The following is a 21603-nucleotide window of genomic DNA, read 5'->3' on the forward strand; positions in this document are numbered from 1 at the left end:
AATATGGAGCAATGGAAATTAGGACCCAATTGAACTAACTGAATTCCTATACTACAGTACTCCAGAGACTGGTGTTGGCCAGGGGAATACTTCTGGACCACAGAACACCTGTGGAAAATTCACAGCCAGAGATCGTATGTTCACAGAGAGCTACCAGGATTTACACCACCATGAAAAGGCTCCTGTAGAGGGGAGCAGGTTCATGATGATTCACAGTAATCACAGGGATACTCCAGAGCCTGCATCCTGAATTCCTACACATAATAGAAAAAACCAAGTCACAACACTCTATCCTCCAAGCAGTCAACTTCAGGATCCTTAGCTGACAAAACAGCACCTAGGGAATTGACTCCTGTGCTCCTGAAAATTTTGGAGAGATCCACAGCCAAAGAATGATGGACATCTGCTAAATGTCTGAACCCCAATAAAATTCAAACCAAGATTTAAAAAGAATTTTCTTCACCTTGGCATGGTTTTACTATAAGTAACTCTAATATCAACTTTGTTTTTTTCCACTTTTAATTCCAACTTTTATTACTTATTTCAGAAGTAAATGACACATCCAAATCATCAAGAACAATATAAACCAATAAAAATAATACAATTTCAAATTTCTCACCATTTCAATAAGAGTATGTTTTTAAAAAAATTATAAATATTTATTCTTTCAAGATATACATGGAAGTAGAGTGTATGTTACATATTATACATATATAGAATAAGTATAACCTGTTCCAGTTAGGATTCCATTATTGTGGTTGTATATGATATGGAGTTACATTGATTGTGTATTCATATACAAGGATAGTAAAGATATTCCAATTAATTCTACTGTCTTTTCTATTCCCATTCCTTCTCCCTTCCTTTTAGTCCCCTTTTTCTAGCCCACTGAACTTCCAATATTCCCTCCCTTGTTGTGGGTTATATCAGAGAGAACATTCTGTCTTTGGGTTTTGGGGACTAGTTTATTTCACTTAGCATAATATTCTCCAGTTCTATCCATTCACCAATAAATGCTATAATTCCATTCTTTATCTAAAATCAACTTTGAACATATAAATAACTTGAACAATACTGGTTACCATATTAGCTAAGATTGTACTTTCAAGCCACTTGAATGTATTTCATCTAATGGTTTAAAGCATTATTAGAATCTATGTTTGTTTTCCTAATTCTAATTTATACTTGCTTCTCTTTCCTGCTGTTCATCCTCTTGCATTATCTGCTACTACCTCAAATACTTACCACCCATTCTATTCTTCCTTTTTACCTTGCTATAGATTATTCTTTCTATCTTTCCTTTTTTCCTCTTTCCTTCTCTTTCCTTTTTGCCCAATCTTTCTTATCCCTGCTTTAGCCCTCATTTAAAGTTATAGCAATTTTAGTAGATTAGGAAGTAATTTTTTGACCTATTCCAGAACTTTACTACAAGTATATCCCTGGATTTGAGGAATTGTGGAGAATAATAGCAGCAAGTTTTTGTTCTCATAAGGTTGAATTGAGGCTTGGCTCTGTAGTAAATAGGGTTCAAAGGCATCTTTCAAAGTGGTGCTGATACTGGGATCAGCATACGTTACACATTGACTTAAAGTATCAATAGTTGGATATTCACCTAACATAGGGCTTTTACAAGAAAGAAGGTCACAAAGTAGTCTGTTACTTAAAAGAAGTGACTATCCTGATAGGTGGACATACAAACAATAAACCATTTCTAATAACTCAAAATTCTTCAACAACTGACTCCATCAACACAAAGGGGAGGAAATATCAGAAAAAGTTTAGAGAGTTCATAGTCAAAATATTCTTTAAGCTAAAATAGATGTAAAAAATGAAATTAGAGAGAAAATACAGGAAGTGAAAGATCACTTCAATAAAGAGATTCTGAAAAGGAACCAAATGGAAATCCTAGAAATGAAAAACTCATTAAACCAAATAAAAAATCCAGTTAAAAGCATCACTAATAGATTAGATCACTCTGAAGGTAGATTTTTAGGCCTGAAAGATAAAGTATATGATCTTGAAAATAAAGTTGACCGTAAAGAAAAGATGTGAAGAGTCCATGAGTAGAATATTCAAAAAATATGGAATAACATCAAGAGGTGAAATTTAAGAATTATTGGGGGATAGTTTTAGCTTGAAATACAAGCTAAAGGGATGTATAGTCTTTTCAATGAACTAATCAAAAAAAATTCCAAATATTAAGAATGAAATTGAAATACAAATACAAGAGGCATATAGGACTCAAAATATAAAAAGTCTCAATAGATCCACTCCATTATTATTACATCCACATTAAAATAAAAATGCCTCACATACAGAATGATAGACTTTTAAAAGCTGCAAGAGAAAAATGACCTGTCACATTTAGACGTAAACCAATCTGGATTTCAACTTATTTCTCAACCTAGACCCTAAAGGCCCAGGAGGGTTTGGGATAATATATTAAGCTCCAAAAGCAAATGGATGCCAACCAGGAATCCTATACTCAGCAAAATTAAGCTTCAGAATTAAAGATGAAATAAAAATCTCAATGTTAAACAGAAGATAAAAGAATAACCAGAAAGCCTTTCCTATAAAATATACTCAATGAAATATTTTTGAAGAAATGAAAACCAGTATGGGGATAAATTATACGAGAAGAATAGTCCATTAGGGGAGAGTAAAGTCATATTCTAACATTAGAAATAAATTAAAATTACAGAAAATAAAAATCATTTCTCTATAATAACAGAATGTAAATGATCTAAATTCTTAAAAGACATAGGTTGTAGATTGGATTAAAAAGAAGATCCAAAAATATGCTCGCATTAAGAGACTCACCACACAGGCAAAGACATCTACAGACTGAAGGTGGAAGGATGGGAAAAGACATATCATTCAAATGGTACTCATAAACAAGCAGGGGTAGCTATCTCATATTGGACAAAGTGGACTTCAAGCCAAAATTAATCAAACGAGACAAAGGTAACTTCATACTGGTTAAGGAAATCATAAAACTACAAGATATAATGATTGTAAGTATTTATACCCTAATAATGATGCTTCTACATATACAAAACAAACCCTTCTCAATATTAAGAATCAAATAGACCACAGTCCAATAATACAGGGTTACTCTAATACACCTTTCTTACTACTGGATAGATCATCCAGACATAAACTAATAAAGATTCTATAGAACTAAAAAATACAATTAATAATATGGACCTAAAAGACATCTATAGAATATTTTGTTCATTAATGAACAACTGTATTGCTTTTTTTCTCAGCAGCACATGGAACATTTTCTAAAATAGACCATATTTTAGGTCACAAAGCAAATCTTAGCAAATACAAAAAAATAGAGATAATACTTTGTATTCTTTTAGATCATAATAGAATCAAATTAGAAATCTAGATAAAATTAAAAAAAAACTCCAGAAACCAATCTAATACACATTTGAATGACAAATGGATAGCAGAAGAAATTGAGGGAGAAATAAAAAAAATTCTCTGAAGTAAATGAGAATAGTGATATATCAAAATCTCTGGGACAGTATGAAGGCAGTTCTAAGAGAAAAATTTATAACATTGAGTTCATACATCTAAATAGTAGAAAGATAACAAATAAATCTAACATTATATCTCAAGTCCCTAGAGCAATAAGAACAAATCCATACGAAAATCAGTAGAAGACATGAAATAATTAAAATCAGAATCAAAATCAATGACCTTAAGAATAAAAAAATACAAAAGATCAACAACTAAGATTTACTTATTTTTAGTTTTTTTACTCGATTTAATTAGTTATATATGACAGTAGAATGCATTTATGTACTGTGGGGGATCATATATAGATGGGATATGATTTCTCTTTTTCTGAGTACACATGTTACAGAATCATTGGTCATGTAGTCATATATATTATACATACAGTAATAATGTCAGTTTCATTCCACCATTTTTCCTATCTTCACGTCCCCATACCCCCCTCCCATCACTTCCCTCTACTTAATCTAAGGTAACTCTGTTCTTCCCTAGTGCTCTCTGCCTTATTGTGAATTGCATCAGAATATTAGAGAAAACATTTGGCCTTTGGTTTTGTGGGATTGCCTTATTTTGCTTAGCATGATATTTTCCAACTCTGAGCATTCACTGGCAAATACCATACTTTCACTCTTCTTTAAAGCTGAGTAATATTAATATTCCATTGAGTATGTGTACCATATTTTCTTTATCCATTCTTCTATTGAGGGACACCTAGGTTGGTTCCATAATCTAGCTATTGTGCATTGAGCTGCCATAAGCATTGAGGTGGCTGTGTTACTGTAGTACGTTGATTCTAAGTCGTTTGGGTATAAAGCAAGTAGTGGGATAGCTGGGTCAAATGGTGCTTTCATTCCCAGTTTTTTGAGTAATCTGCGTACTGCTTTCCATAGTGGTTGCACCAATTTTCAGCCCCACCAGCAATGTATGAGTATACCTTTTTCACCACATCCTTGCCAACATTTATTGTTGCTTGTATTCTTGATAATTTCCATTCTGACAGGAGTAAGATGAAATCTTAGAGAAGTTTTGTTTGCATTTATCTGAATGCTAGAGATATTGAAAACTTTTTCATATATTTGTTGATTGATTGAATTTCTTCTTCTGTGAAGTCTTTTCAGTTCCTTAGCCCATTTATTGATTGGGTTATTTTTTTTTTGTGCTAACTTTTTTGAGTTCTTTGTATGTCCTAGGGATTAATGCTTTGTCAGAGGTGCATGTGGTAAAGATTTTCTCTGAATATGCTGGCTCTCTCATGTTATTAATTGTTACTTTGGCTGATAAGAAACTTTTTAATTTGAATGTATCACATTTATTGATTCTTGATTTTACTTCTTGTGCTTTAGGAGTCTTGTTAAGGAAGTCAGATCCTAGGCCAATGTGGTGAAGATCTGGGCCTATTTTTTCTTCTATTAGGCACAGGGTCTCTGTTCTAGTGCCTAAGTATTTGATCTACTTTGAGTTGATTTTTGTGCAGGGTGAGAGGTAAAGGTTTAATTTCATTTTGCTGCATATGGATTTCCAGTTTTGCCGGCACCATTTGTTGAATAGACTATCTTTTATGCAGTGAATGTTTTTGGCCTCCTTGTCTAGTACAAAATAATCATATTTATATGGGTTTATCTCAGTGTCCTCTATTTTGTATCATTGGTCTACAAGTCTATTTTGGCACCAATACCATGCCGTTTTTGTTACCGTAGCTCTGTAGTATAGTTTAAGATCTGCTAGTATGGCGCCTCCTGTCTCACATTTCTTGCTATGCATTGCTTTAGCTATTCTGGGTCTTTTATTTTTCCAAATAAATTTCATGTTGCTTCTTCTATTTCTATGAAGAATGTCATTGTGATTTTGATAGGAATTGCATCAATTCTGTATAACACTTTTGGTAGTATGGCTATTTTGACAATATTAATTCTGCCTATCTAAGAGCATGGAAGATCTTTCCATCTTTTGAGATTTTCTTAAATTTTTTTCTTTAGAGCTCTATAGTTTTCATTGTAGAGGCCTGTCACCTCTTGTTGGATTGATTCCCAGGAATTTTGTTTTTTTGAGGCTATTGTGAATGGAGTAGTTTTCCTAATTTCTTTTTCAGTGGATTCATTGCTGATGTATAGGGATACATTTGATTTATGGGTGTTGATTTTATATCTTGCCACTTTGCTGAATTCATTTGTTAGTTCAAGAAGTTTCCTGGTGGAATTTTGTGGATTTTCTAGATATAAAATCATGTCATAAGCAAAGAGTGATAGTTTGAGTTCTTCTTTATCTATTTGCATCCCTTTAATTTCTTTCTTCTGTCTAATTGCTTTGGCTAGAGTTTCAAGGGTGATGATGTTAAATAGAAATGATGAGAGAGGATATTTCTTGTGTTGTTCCAGTTTTTAGCAGGAATGTTTTCAATTTTTTTTTCTATTTAGAATGATGCTGGCCCTGGGTTTAGCATATATAGCTTTTACAATGTTGAGGTATATGTTCCTACTATCCCTAGTTTTTCTAGTGTTTTGAACATGAAGGTGGGCTGTATTTTGTCAAATGCTTTTTCTGCATCTATTGAGATAATCATATGATTTTTGTTTTTAAGTATGTTAATATGTTGAATTAAGTTTATTGATTTCTGTATGTTGAACCAACTCTGCATCCCTGGGATGAATCCCACTTGATTGTGGAACACTATCTTTTTAATATGTGTTTGTATGCGATCTGGCAGAATTTTATTGAGAATTTTTGCATCTATATTCATCAGGGATATTAACTGAAGTTTTCTTTACTTGATGGGTCTTTGTCTGGTTTTGGTATCAAGGTGATATTAGCTTCATAGAATGAGTTTGGAAGGATTCCCTCCTTTTCTATTTCATGGAATTCTTTGAGGTGTATTGGTGTTACTTCTTCTTCGAAAGTCTTGTAGAACTTGGCTGAGAACCCATCTGGTCCTGAGCTTTTCTTGGTTGGTAGACTTTTGATGGTATTTTCTATTTTATTACTTGAAATTGATCTGTTTAAATCATGTATGACCTCCTCATTCAGTTTGGGTAAGATCATATGCCTCTAGAAATTTGTCAACACCTTTGATATTTTCTATTTTATTAGAGTATAAATTTTCAAAAAGTTTCTAATTATCTTCGGTATTTCAGATGTATCCATTGTGATATTTCCTTCTTCATCTTATATTTCAGTAATTTGAGTTTTCTCTCTTGTTCTCTTCATTAGCATGGCCAGGGGTTTATCTATTTTATTTATTTTTTCAGAGAACCAACTTTTTGTTTTGTCAATTTTTTCAATTGTTTCTTTTGCTTAGATTTCATTAATTTCAGCTCTGATTTTAATTTTCTGTCTTCTACTGCTTTTGGCATTGATTTGTTCTTTTTTTAGGGCTTTGAGATGTAGTGTTAGTCATTTATTTTTTGACTTTATTCTTTTAATGAATGAGGTCAATGCAATAAACTTGCCTCTTAATACTGACTTCATAGTGTCCCAGAGATTTTGATATGTTATATCACTGTTCTCATGTACCTTTAAGAATTATTTTATTTCATCTTTGTTTTCCTCTACTCTTCATTCATCATTTAATTGTGAATTATTATTTTTTTTATTTAACTTTTTTTTAAATTTTATTTTTCATTTTTTATTGGTTGTTCAAAACATTACAAAGCTCATGATATATCATCTATCATACATTTGACTCAATTGGGTTATGAACTCCCATTTTTACCCCAAATACAAATTGCAGAATCACATCAGTTACACATTCACATTTTTACATATTTCCATATTAGTGACTGTTGTATTCTGCTACCTTTCCTATCCCCTACTATCCCCCCTCCCCTCCCTTCCCATCTTCCCTCTCTACCTCATTTGCTGTTGTTCAATTCTCTCCCTTGTTTTCCCCCCCTTTCCCCTCACAACCTCTTATATGTAATTTTGTATAACATCGAGGGTCTCCTACCATTTCCATATGCTTTCCCTTCTCTCTCCCTTTCTCTCCTCCCACTCGTCTCTGTCTAATGTTAATCTTTTCCTCATGCTCTTCCTCCCTGTTCTGTTCTTAGTTGCTCTCTTTATATCAAAGAAGACATTTGGCATTTGTTTTTTAAGGGTTGGCTAGCTTCGCTTAGCATATTCTGTTCTAATGCCATCCATTTCCCTGCAAATTCTATGATTTTATCATTTTTTAGTGCTGCATAATACTCCATTGTGTATAGATGCCACATTTTTTTTTATCCATTCGTCTATTAAAGGACATCTAAGTTGTTTCCACAATCTAGCTATTGTGAATTGTGCCGCTATGATCATTGATGTGGCAGTATCCCTATAGTACCCTCTTTTAAGTTCCTCAGGGAATAGTCCGAGAAGGGCGATAGCTGGGTCAAATGGTGGATCCATTCCCAGCTGTCCCAGGAATCTCCATACTATTGTGATATTGCCTTTTTCATCCCGTATGTTAGTAATTGGAGTTCTCTCTCTTCTTCTCTTCGTTAGCATGGCTAAGGGCCTGTCGATCTTATTTATTTTTTCAAAGAACCAACTTTTAGTTTTTTCAATTTTTCAATGTTTTTTTGTGTTTCAATTTTGTTGATTTCTGCTCTAATTTTAATTATTTATTGTCTTCTACATTTGCTGTTGTTTTGCTCTTCCTTTTCTAGGTTTTTGAGGTGTAGTGTGAGTTCATTTATTTGTTGGTTTTTTCTTTTTTTGAGGAAAGAACTCCAAGAAATGAATTTCCCTCTTAAAACTGCTTTCATTCTGTCCCATAGATTCCGGTATGTTGTGTCTGTATTGTCATTTGTCTCTAAGAATTTTTTTATCTCCTCCTTTATGTCTTCTGTAACCCATTGATCATTCAGTAACATATTGTTCATTTTCCATGTGATGTAGGATTTTTCCTTCCTTCTTTTATCATCGATTTCTAGTTTCATTCCATTATGATCAGATATGGTGCATGGTATTATCTCCATGCCTTTATATTTACTAAGAGTTGCCCTATGGCATTATATATGATATATCTTTGAGTAGGATCAATGTGCTGCTGAGAAGAACGTGTATCCACTTGATGATGGTTGTTATATTCTATATATGTCTGTTAAGTCTAGGTTATTGATTGTGCTATTGAGTTCTATAGTTTCTTTATTTAGCTTTTGTCTAGAGGATCTGTCTAATGGTGAGAGCGGTGTGTTGAAGTCACCCATAATTATTGTGTTGTAGTCTATTTGACTCTTGAACTTGAGGAGAGTTTGTTTTATGAATGTTGCAGCACCATTGTTTGGTGCATACAAATTGATAATTGTTATGTCTTGTTGGTGGATGGTTCCTTTTAACAGTATATAGTGTTCTTCTTTGTCCCTTTTGATTAACTTAGGTTTGAAGTTGATTTTATTCAATGAGTATGGCCACTCCTGCTTGCTTCCGAGGGCCATGTGAGTGGTATGATTTTTCCCAACCTTTTACCTTCAGCCTGTGTATGTCTTTTCCTATCATATGAGTCTCCTGAAGGCAGCATATTGTTGGATTTGTTTTTTTGATCCAGGTTACTAGCCTATGTCTCTTGATTGGTGAGTTTAGGCCATTAACATTTAAGGTTACAATTGAAATATGATCTGTACTTCCCATCATGTTTATTTATTTATTTATTTTGGTTTGGCTAATTTTTACTTTTTGGTTATTTTCCTCCCCCTTTACTGAGATACCTCCTGCTATTAGTTTTGGGCACTATTTTTCAATTCCTCTTCTTGTAGTATTTTGCTCAAAATGCTTTGCAGTGCTGGTTTTCTGGCTTGAATTCTTTTAGCTTTTGTTTATCGTGGAAGATTTTAATTTCATTGTCAAATCTGAAGCTTAATTTTTCTGAATACAGTATTCTTGGTCGGAATCCATTATTTTTCAGCGTTTGAAATACATTGTTCCAGGATCTTCTCGCTTTCAAAGTCTGTGATGAAAAATCAGTCGTTATCCTAATTGGTTTACCCCTGAATGTAATCTGCCTCCTTTCTCTCGTAGTTTTTAATATTCTCTCCTTGTTCTGTATGTTGGCTATCTTCATAATTATATGTCTTGGAGTTGGTCTATTACGGTTTTGAATGTTTGGGGTCCTGTAGGCTTCCAGGATTTGGCAATCCATTCCATCTTTCATCTCTGGCAAGTTTTCTAGAATTAGCTCATTTAATATGTTGTCCATTCCTTTGGTTTGATTCTCTATGCCTTCTTCTATCCCGATGACTCTCAAATTTGGTTTTTTTTATGACATCCCATATCTCTTGAATAGATTTCTCATGGGATTTAAGCATCTTTTCTGTGTTGACTATATTCTTTTCAAGTTGATAAACTTTGTCTTCATTATCTGATGTTCTGACTTCTACTTGATCTAGTCTATTTGTAATATTCTCGTTTGAGTTTTTAATTTGGTTTATAGTTTCCTGCATTTCTAGGATTACTGTTTGATTTTTTTAAAGATCTTTATCTCCTGTTAAAACTTGTTCTTTGCCATTTGAATTTGTTTGTTTAATTCATTTTCAAAATATACTTTTATTGCTTGGACTTGCTGTCTCATGTCTTCTCTAATATTCCTTTCCATCTGAGTTAGGTATGCCTTGAGTTCTTTCCCTATCCATGTTTCTGATGCTGCTAGGTCCTCTTGTAGATATAAGTTGTCCTGTGTTGTTTGTACTCCTTTTATCCCTTGTTTTTTCATGATGTTCACGTTACTTTCCAGCTCTATTTGATTGCTATGTTTCTGCTCTCTTCTATAGATTTGTTTTGGTTTTGTATATCTCTGTTGTCTCTCCTTTGTGTTGGTAGACTATGCCTGCTAAAGTGGATTCCGCTGGGAAGGAATTCCGATGGCAGAGCTCCAGTGACGTCACCTCTCTGCTATGGCGGGCCCCAGGCTCCTTGCCGGGGTGTCCGAATGGGGGGGTGGGACTGGACTGTCTCTGGTTGGTTTCAGCTCCCGGTCGCCCACCCAGTCGCGAAGGCAGCGGGCTGGTGATCGGTTGCCGGCCGGCGTGCAGTCTTCAGCTGCTGAGTCGCATGGGCAGCGGGCCGGCTGTTGCCGGCGGGCGGGCGGTCTCCAGCCACCCAGTCGTGCGGTCGGTCGCTGGCGGGCGGGCAGTCTCCAGCCGCCCAGTTGCGCGGGCAGTGGGCGATCGTTTGCTGGCAGGCTGGCGGTCTCCAGCCGCCCAGTTGCATGGGCAGCGGGTGGGCTGTCTCCGGCGGGCGGGCGATCTGTAGCCGCCCCATCGCGCGGTCGGTCGCGGGTGGGGGGTGGGGGATGGGGTTGGACTCCAGCCGCCAGTTGCACGGGCAGCCGACAGGCGTTCGGTCGCCGGTGGGCGGGCGGTCTCCATCCGCCCAGTCTCGAGGGCCTGGCCTCTAGTCCCCTGGTTTCTCCTGTTAGTCCTGATTTCTCCTGCTAGACCAGATTTCCCCTGAGTGATGGCTCTCGGCAGTTCAAACTGTTCTCTGGGCCTGCCGTTTGTTGGGTGTGGAGTGTGGCTATTGGGTACCCCGGCACTCTATTGTTTTGATTTTTTCTGCTTGCGCCTCCGCCAGCGCTGGCAAGACAGGTTTCGTTTTTGCCTCTGATGGGAGGGGGAGTTGAAGGTCAGGTGTCTCTAGTTTTCCCCGTGTCTTTATGCAGGTTTGCTCTGATAATCCCTCCCCCGGAAAGCCTAGGAGAGATTTTATGGGAATTCTCTGCCATATGGGAGATGAGCTGAGTAACACGCACCTGTTTTATTGTTGCAATCTGTCGGAGAGTGGTGGTGGTTACTTCAGCTCTCCAAGATGGTGGCCACTGGTTTCCTTGGTGGAGTTTCCGTTGTGGGGGATAGAACTGTACCGCTTCCTTCCCCGTCTGAAATCCCGAACTCAGCCCAGGGCTCAGTGAGGGCTCAGCTGGCAGGATTCCACAGATTCCGCAACAATGTTTCTCTCTGCTTGCTGGCTGCTTCTCAGCGGCGCCCCGCCCATTTGTAGCCGCGGGGCGGGCACACACCTGTTTTATTGTTGCAATCTGTCGGAGGTAATTGTGTATTATTTAGTTTCCATTTTTTACAGTAGCTTCTATTTTTTATTTTATCATTGATTTCTAATTTCATTCCATTGTGGTCTGATAAAATGCAGGGTCTTCTCTCTCTCTCTCTCTCTCTCTCTCTCTCTCTCTCTCTCTCTCTCCGTATTTACTAAGAGTTGCTTTGTGGCATAAGATATGGTCTATTTTAGAGAAGGATCCATGTGCTACTGAGAAGAAAGTATATTTGCTCATTGATGGATGAAATATTCTATATATGTCTGTTATATCTAAATTATTGATTGTATTATTTAGTTCTTTAGTTTCCCTATTTAGTTTTTGTTTGGAAGATGTGCCCATTAGTGAGAGAGGTACTGAAGTCACCCAGTATTATATTGCGGTCTATTTGACTCTTGAAATTGAGAAGGATTTGTTTGATGTACATAGATGCTCCATTGTTTGGGGCATAAATATTTATAATTGTTACATCCTGCTTATATATACTTCCCTTAAGAAGTATGAAATGTCCTTCTTTGTGTATTCTGATTAACTTTGGTTTGAAGTCTACCTTATCTGAAATTAGAATGGAAACCCCTGCTTGTTTATGCAGTCCATATGAGTGATAAGTTTTTTTTCTACCCTTTCACCAGCCTGTGGATGTCTTTGCCCATGAGGTGAGTCTCTTGGAGACAGCATATTGTTGCATCTTGCTTTTTAATCCTATCTGCCAGTCTATGTCTTTTTTGGATCTTCTAAATATAAAATCACATTATTCTATGTTTGGCTGTTGACTGGAGAAAAGTTGGAAAGAAAATCCAAGAAAATAGACGAGAGAAAGAATACGAATAGAGAAAAAAATTAAAGACATAAGAATACAACAAAACTGCAAAACACCATTCATATATCATTGTCCTCTACATGCTGATGCATAAAAAATATTCTGTTCCAAATATAATAAGAGACATTTGTATATCCAAAAATAAAATAAAATAAAATAAATCTTGCTGGAAAGTTGAATTGTCTCTGTCAGTTTCTCAGTCCTTTCTTTGACGTCTCTCTGGATCACCAAAACCATATCAGTCCCACTGATTTGGCTTCAGGTACTTCAGGCTCAGCCACAGTGCAGTCCCAAGATCTCAGTGCTGCTCCTACTTGCAGAGAGATCACCAGGGATATACTCAAGCAAAGGAGCAACCCCGAAATGCAGCAGGAAGATCCCAGGCTCCTTCAAACCTGCAGAGACTCCCACACTGGTCCCAGATGGAGTCCCCAGACAGAGGCTCTTGTGATGGTAAAACTGCTGGCACCCCAGCTCCAGGCCCTGACTGGTGTCCCAAAAAAGGGTACAGCATCTGCAACCAAACCTGAAGTCTCCCCTGAAGCTGCAGTAGTGGAGGTTGTTGTTGGCAATAGGCAAAGGGTCAGTAGTAGCGGTGGCTGCAGTGGCAGCTGCAACTGCAGCTGTGGGGCTAGCATCACCAGGCGATCTCCAGGGATCAGCAGCAATGTTGGCTTCAGTTGCATCCCGGGCAGTGATTTCTACTGTGGCTGCAGCATCCAGAAAGAAGACTCCAGGTGATCTTAGGCTGGCAGCAGTGGAATCAGAGCCAGCATCAATTGTGATAGTGGTTGATTGACAGGTTAATTCTGGTTCAGCTGCAGCAACCATGCAGATAGCGTCAGAATTTAGGTCTGAGGCTGTGCTCAGAGAAAAGACCTCGGGGCACAGCAAGATTTATTTTTTGATAAATAAAATTTTATTTTATTATTTTAAGATAAATAAGATTAATAAACCCTTAGCCAAAGTAAACAGAAGAAAAAGAGAAAACACTAAAAAAAAATCTGACATGAAAAGGAAGTATCACCACAGACACTAGTGAAATCCAGAGGGTCATCAGAAACCGTTTTGAAAATTTATACTCCAATAAGCTAGAAAACCTTGAAGATATTGATAAATTCCTAGAGACCTATGACCTATGCAAATTGAACCTTAAGGATATAGTAAACTTAAACAGATCAGTATTGAATAATGAAATTGAAGCAGCTATCAAAAACCTTTCAACAAAGAAAAGCCCAGGACTTGATGGATTCTCAACTGAGTTCTATCAGACCTTTAAAGAACTAATACCGATTTTTCTCAAATTATTTCATGAATTAGAAAAGGAGGGAACACTGTCGAACTCAATCTGTGAAGCCAGTATCATGCTGATACCGAAAGCAGAGACATATCAAGGAAGGAAAACTTCAGGCCAATATTCTTGATGAACATAAATGCAAAAATTTGTAATAACATATAGGCAAACTTTATATAAAAATATGTTTAAAAGATAGTGCACCATGATCAAATGGTTTCATCCTAGGGATGTAAGGTTGGCTTAACATATGGAAATCATAAATGTAATTTATGTAAGTATGTAAATAGAGTCAAGGTCAAGAATCACATAATTATCTTAATAGATGGAGAAAAAGCATATGAAAAAGCACAGCACTCATTCATGTTTAAAAACACTTGAAAAACTAGGGATAGAAGGAACTTAAAGGTTGTGTATGACAAACCTAAGGCCAACTTTATACTGAATGGAGAAAAACTAAAGCATTTCCTCTACAAATAGAAACAAGAGAAGGACACCCACTTTCACTATTCCTATTCAACATTACCTTAAAACTCTGGTCAGAGCAATTGAAAAGGAAATTAAAGGGATACAAATAAGAAAAGAAGAGCTCAAGAGCTTATCTCTTTGCTGATGACATGATTCTATATTTAGAAGATAAAAAAAAAACTCCACCAGAAGACTTCTAGAGCTCATAAATAAATTCAGCAAAGTAGCAGGATATAAAGTCAACACCCATAAATCATTCCTTTTCCTATACTCAAATGATGAATCTGCTGAAATAGAAATTAGGAAAACTATCCCATTAACAATAGCATCAAAAAATAAAATAAAATACTTGGGAATCAAACTAACAAGAGGTGAAAGACTTTAAAATTAAAACTACAGAACACTAAATAAAGAAATTCAAGACACATTAGAATTTAGAAAGACCTACCATGTGTTCTTGGATAGACAGAATTAATACTGTCAAAATTGCCGTACTACCAAAAGTGCTATACAGATTCAATGCAATCCCCATCAAAATTATAATGACATTCTTCTCAGAACTAGAAAAAGCATTTAGGAAATTCATTTGGAGAAATAAGAGACTCAGAATAGCTAAAGTAATCCTTAATGAGAAAAGTGATGCAATATCAGACCTCAAATTATACTACAGATCTATTGTAACAGAACCAGCATGATAACAGAACAGGCACAAAAAACAATGGAATAGAATAGAAAGCACAGAGATAAAAATCACATAAATACAGTTATCTGATATTAGATGAAGGTGCCAAAAACATACAGTGGAAAAAAGACAGTTTTTTAAACAAATGGTGCTGGAAAAACTAGAAATCCATATGTAATGGAATGAAATTTAACCCGTCTCTTACCCTGTACCAAAGCTGACTGAAAGACCTGGGAATTAGACCAGAGATCCTGCAATTGCTAGAAGAAAATGTAGGCCCAACTCTCCAACATGTCAGCACAGGAACCAACTTCCTTAACAAGACTCCTAGAACACAAGAAATAAAATAAAAATCAATACATGGTGTGGCACCAAATTAAAAAGCTTCTTAACAGCAAAGGAAATAAGTAAGACTATAAAGAAAGAGCCTATGGAATGGGTGGAGATCTTTGCCACCTCTTCCTCAGATAAGATATTAATATCCAAAGAACTCAAAAAACTTCACGCCAAAAAAAGAGAAAAAACCCAGTCAATAAATGGGCAAAAAACTAAACAGACACTTTTCAAAAGAAGAAATACAAATGTTCAACAAATATATGAAAAAATATTTAGCATCTCTAGCAATTAGGGAAATGCAAATCAAAACTACATTGAGATTTCATCTCATTCTAGTCAGAATGGCAATTATCAAGAAACAATCATATGTTGTTGGTGGGACTACAAATTAATCTGGAAAACATTATGGAGATTCCTCAAAAAACTAGGAATGGAACCATCATATGACCCAACTATTCCCTCCTTGGAATATATTAAAAATATTTTAAATCAGCATAGTAAAGTGATGCAGCCACATCCATGTTTATATTAGCTCAACTCACGATAGCCAAGCTATGGAATCAACAGATGAATGGATGAAGAAAATATGGTATACATACAAAGTTAAATAGTACTCAACCATAAAAGAGAATGAAATTAGGTATTTTCTGGTAAATGAATGGAATTGGAGACTGAAATAAGAGAGTGAACTAGAGAGTGAAATAAGACAATCCAAAAAAAAATCAAATGATGAATGTTTTCTCTGATATGGAAGCTAATCCATAATATAAGAAGGGGAAATAAAAAAATGGAAAGGAAAAAAGAAGGGGATGAGGGAATTTCATCAAAACAGGAAAAATTAGTGGAATAGATGAAGGGTATTGAGCAGGAGGAAGAAGGAATAGGAAAATAGTAGACCAATGAATGAATCTCACTAAACTTTTGTATGTGCATGCATGGATGTGGCATAATGGGTCCTGGCATTATGGGTACTTATAGGACACTAATTAAACAAAAGAAAACAAAACAAAACAAAATGGAGCGAAGGGGAGCAGGCACCGGTGTGGGGGGAAAGTGCTGGTGTTGAATTGGAGTGGGTTGAGTTCTATACCTTTGCGATAATGTCAGAGTGTATCCTGGTATTGTATTTAACTAGAAATAATAAAATTTTAAAAAGAAAATAAAAGAACTTGCAGTTCCATGTTTATTGTAGCACTGTGCTTAAAATCCAAGGTATGGAATCAGTGTAGGTGCCCATCAACAGATGAATGGGTAGAGAAAATACAGTAAAACCTGGTGTGATAGTGCATACTTGTAATTGCAGCTGCTTACAAGGCTGAGGCAGCAAGATTGCAATATTGCAATCACAGTTAAAAGATACCTATTGTGATATGACAAAAAGTGATAAACAAGTAATAAAAAAGATTTACTAGGTATACAGTGAACAAAAGACACCTATAATAATTATACTATAATATCAGACAAAATAAACTTTCAGACAAAAATCATTGCTAGACATAAAAGGAACCATTTTATAAGGATGTGGGCCAATTCATTAGGAAGACATAACAATTGCAGACAAAAATGAATTGTAACAGTAGTGCCCCACAATATATGAATCAAAAACAAAGAGAATGAGGAAAAAATGGACAATTGAACAACAATATTTGGAGACTTCAGTATCCCACTTTCAGTAACAGAGGGGACAATTATATTAAATATAATCCAGGAAATTAAAGACTTGAACAACACTATAAAATGGGTAGATACACAGACTTATATAGAACATTCCATTCAACAACACATGATATACCTTATTTTAAAGTACACATTGACCATTCTCCAGTATAGACCATATGTTAAGCTGTAAAACAAGTCTCACTAAAAACAAGAAAGATGAAACCATACTATGTATGTTCTCTTACCACAGTGGAATTACATTAAAAATTAGTAACAGAAGGAAAACTGGAAAATTTGCAAACATATGGTTATTACCAACACACTTCTAAATAGCCAAAGAGTCAAAGGAGGGAAAAACAGAAAATACTTTGATGTGACTGAAAATGAAAACCCAAATTGTCAGATTTGCCCTATGCAACTAAAGTGGTATTTAGAAGGGGGGTTTTTATTTATAAGCACCTATGTTAAAAATGAAAACATTCCAAATCTGTAACTTTCCCATTAAGAAGCTAGGCATGGTGGCACATGCCTGTAATCCTAGTGGCTCCAGAAGTGGAGGCAGGAGGATTAGTAACTTAGATTCCACATGACTTAGAGTCCCTTTCTCTAAATAAAATATTTAAAAAGGAGTGGGTTGGACATATAACTCAGTGGCTAAGTGCTCTTGGGTTCAATCTCTGGTATTAAAAAAAATAAAAGAGAAAAGAAAATATAGAAAGAGAACAGTAAATTAAAGCAAGTAGAAGGAAGGAAATATTAAAGGTCAGAGTAGAAATAAATGAAATTTAGAAATACAATAGAGAAAGTTCTTTGAAAAGATCAACGAACTTGACCTGCTTTTGACTAGACTGAAAATGAGAGAAAAAAATTATTAAAATTGGGAATGGGAAAGGGAACATCATTATGACTATAGAAATAAAAAGGATTATCAGAAACAATTTTCTGCTAACAAATTCGGCAACCAAGATGAAATGCATAAATGCCTAGAAAGATTAAAATTATAGTAACTAACAAAAGAAGTAATAGAAAGTCGAAGTAGATCTATAACTAGTAAAGAGAATGAACTCATAACTCAAGAAAACTCCCCATGAAGAAAAGTTCAGGCCAAAATGGTTTAACTGGTTAATTCTATCAAACATTTAAAGAATTATTACCAGTTATTCACATGAAGTAGAAAATGTGTGAATACCTTCCAGCTGTATTCTATGGTAACTAATTCAAAGATACATAGAAGAAAAGAAAGATACAGATCAGTATACTTTATAAATATAGTTATAAAAATCTTCAGCAAAATACATTACAGTGATGTTGATACAACTCTGTGGATATTTTACAGAACATTAAATTGAATACTATCAACTGAATCAATAGAGAGTACTTGTTTATTATTTGAAGGATAGTTTTAATTTCCATTTCTCTAAAAGAAGAAACAATTATTTTTTCACCCTAATTTAACATTTTGATTCCTTTACTGATGTTAATGAATTAAGCATTTTTAACATTTTATTTCTACAATTCTGTTACTATGATTATTTCTATATTCTACATTCTATATTGCATCAAGGAATTAAGCATTTTTAACATTTTATTTCTACAATTCTCTTACCTATGATTATTTCTATATTCTACATTCTATATTGCATCAAAGTAAGCAATATATTGATTTTACCCTTGTGTTTCTTGTATTTTCTGTCTACATTATTATCAAGGTCTTATCTATAGGTTTTCTGATAAGAAAAGACACCTTTAATTGTGCTGAAAGTGGTTCTTTATATAAAATGTTTATATTTTGATCTCTTTAGAGGCTAATGGACTGTTTTAACTGTCTTTTAGATTTTACTTTCCTCACTGGTATTGCAGTGGCAGCAACAGAACTTATCGGCATGGGATATCTCGAGGTGCGGAAGCTCCTCTTCTTGATGACTTCGTCATGTCTTATCTTTTTGCTCAGGTATGATTATATTATCTTATTTGTATGTGCAGTAAGTGATAAATATATTTTCATATAGTATATATCTTAATCAGGGGAATCTTCATCTGGGAAAATTGAATTCTGTGTTGCATGGCCGGTGTAGAGATAGTCTTTTTAACAGTAAGTTTTAATCTCATGATTTATGAATAATAGAATTTATTTTAAATGGATTTGTTGAATTGATCTTTTTAAATTTTCTTTTAGGGCTTTAGATCATTTTAAGGATTTCACAAAGTGTACACTGAGTTTTACACTATGAGTCATATGGACCTATGTGGCCTAGACAGTACAATTTCTTGAGTGTTTTCTTTTTTCTGGTTAATTTTGGACTTAAACAGTGGGTATTGAAAAGTAAAGAAAGCAATACAAAAAATGATCTATTTTGATAGCTTGAATAGGTCCTCATAGGAAGGTTACTAGATATTGATATTTTAAGTCCTCATAGGAATGTTACTGGATATTGATATTCTAAGAGCTGTGCTTTAGCCATTTGTTCACTAATACTGTTATACTAAATTTTTGTATTGTGTTTGAATGTTTCATAATACTTTCTTCTCTTTCATCTTAATTGAAATATTTTATTATTAAATAACTTTTGTTTTCATGTGTTGTTGGAGTCAAATGAATAGAAACCAAAGAAAGAAAAGACAGTTAGTGCTCTTGGGTAAAGATATTCATAAGGTATTATTAAATTAAGGAGTTCTAAATAAAATTTGCCAATGTCATAGGAAATAACCCTATAGGTCCTCATGCCTCACATTTCCAAAAAGCCCGAGTAAGACTTGTTAAGTTTATGAGCAATAAATCAGAAAATATTTACCTTATTGGGGTGTGAGGTCAACCAATTTGGTCTTTGTTTTTGTTTTTGGTTACCAGGGATTGAACTCAGGGGCACTTGACCACTGAGTCACAGCCACAGCCCTTTTTGTATTTTTATTTAGAGACAGGGTCAACCAATTTGTTGTTATTATGGTAAAAATACATAAAAATTGACCATTTTAACCATTATTAAGTGTATAGTTCATTCACATTAATTAAGTATATTCACATTATTTTACAAAGATCACCAACCCTCCATCTCTAGAACACTTTTCATCTTTCCAAACTAAAGCTTCATACCCATTAAAAAGTAATTCTCCATTTCTTCCTTTCCTGGGCCTTGTCAATCACCATTCTACTTTCTATCTGTACATATTTGCCTGTCTTAAATACCTCATACAAATGGAATTATAACATCTTTTGTCTTTTTTTTTGTGGCTGGCTTATTTTACTTAGCATAATGTCTTAAAGGTTCATCCCTGTTTGGTCAGAAACCAGCTAATTTAGGATTTGGGGCCAGACTTGAGTGATAAAATGCTAAGAAAAAGCAATGTAGCAAGTGTGAGAATTTCCTTCCTTTTAGAGCTGAATAATATTATTCCATTGTATGTCTTATACTATATTTTATGTATTCATTCATTATATATTTGAGTCCCTGCTTTCAATTTTTTTTGTACGTATATCGACAATTTGAATTCCTGGATCATATGGTAATTTTGTTTGCAATTTTTTGGAGAGCTACTATACTGTTTTTCAATGTGGCTGCACCATTTTTCATTCCTACATGCAGTGTACAAGTGTTGCAATTTTTCTACATATTTGACAATACTTTGTTTTTCTGATAATAGCTGTCCTGATGGATATGAAATGGTTTCTTATTAAGGTTTTTATTTGCATTTCTCTCGTGGCTAGTGATGTTTTAAGTATCTTTTCATATGTGTGTTCATCATTTTTGTATCCTTTTTTGGAGTAATGTCTATGCAAGTCCTTTGCCCATTTTTTGTTCATGTTGTTTGTTTTTCTTGTTGAATTGTAGGAGTTCTTTCTGTATTCTGGACATTAATCCCTTATCAGGTGTATGTTTTTACATATATTTTCCTATTACATATGTTGCCCTTTCACTCTGTTGGTTGTTTTTGATGGACAAAACTTTTATATTTTGATGTATTCCAATTTTTATTTTTTGTTTTGTTGCTTATACTTTTGGTGTCATACCCAAGAAATCATTGCCAAATCCAGTGCATGAGCCTTTACTCCATGTTTTCTTCTAAGAGTTTTATATTTTAACTCTTCCATTTAAGCCTTCAATCAATTTTGAGTTAATTTTTGTTTATGCTGTTAGGGAAAGGTCCGGCTGCATTCATGTGCACACAGATAGACATTTCTCCAAAAAAAATATACATATGGCCAACAAACATATGAAAAGATCCATAGCAGCAGTAACCACTAGAGAAATGAAAATTCAAATCACAGTGAGATACCATTGCACACATATAAGGACAGTTATTATCAAAAAACTAAGTATTGCTAAGGATGTGGAGAAATTGGAACACTTATACACTGCTTATAGAAATGATAAATGGTGCAGCCTCTTTGGAAAACAGCATAGTAGCTCCTCAAAAAAAATTACAAACAGAACTGAAATCCAGGACTTAAGAAATACTTGTATACAAATATTATATACAATATTTGCCCTCACTGATTTTTTACATATTTACTGTCTTTTGATCATGAGTTCAATAGAATTTCTGATAAGCAGAACTTATTATCTGCTAGTTTTGTATGCCATATAGAACAAAAAGCATGCTATTAGAAATAATCTATCTAGTTATTGATCATCCTATTTAAACAGTATAACTTGCCCATTTTCAAACGTGTGAGGAAATAAGTGTTTAAAATTGAGCGGAGAGAAATCTAACTTATTAAATAAGTTTTGTATTACTAACATTTAGGTCTTTGGTTCAGTTAATAATGATTATTTTTTGGTTTGTACTTTTTAAAAAATGTA

General features: G+C 34.7%; 1 protein-coding gene across 2 annotated transcripts in view; it reads left to right on the plus strand.

Annotated features, from left to right (window-relative positions):
• The window catches only part of Jak2 (Janus kinase 2), a 116219-nt gene that overhangs the window by 45914 nt on the left and 48702 nt on the right, over window positions 1-21603 (plus strand). For both annotated transcript variants that reach the window (XM_077797025.1, XM_077797026.1), the window contains exon 5: window positions 18638-18755. In XM_077797025.1, coding sequence (XP_077653151.1) covers window positions 18638-18755 — 118 coding nt within the window. The remainder of the gene's footprint in view (window positions 1-18637; window positions 18756-21603) is intronic.

This window comes from Urocitellus parryii, chromosome 4 (assembly GCF_045843805.1).
Source record: "Urocitellus parryii isolate mUroPar1 chromosome 4, mUroPar1.hap1, whole genome shotgun sequence".
NCBI lineage: Eukaryota > Metazoa > Chordata > Mammalia > Rodentia > Sciuridae > Urocitellus > Urocitellus parryii.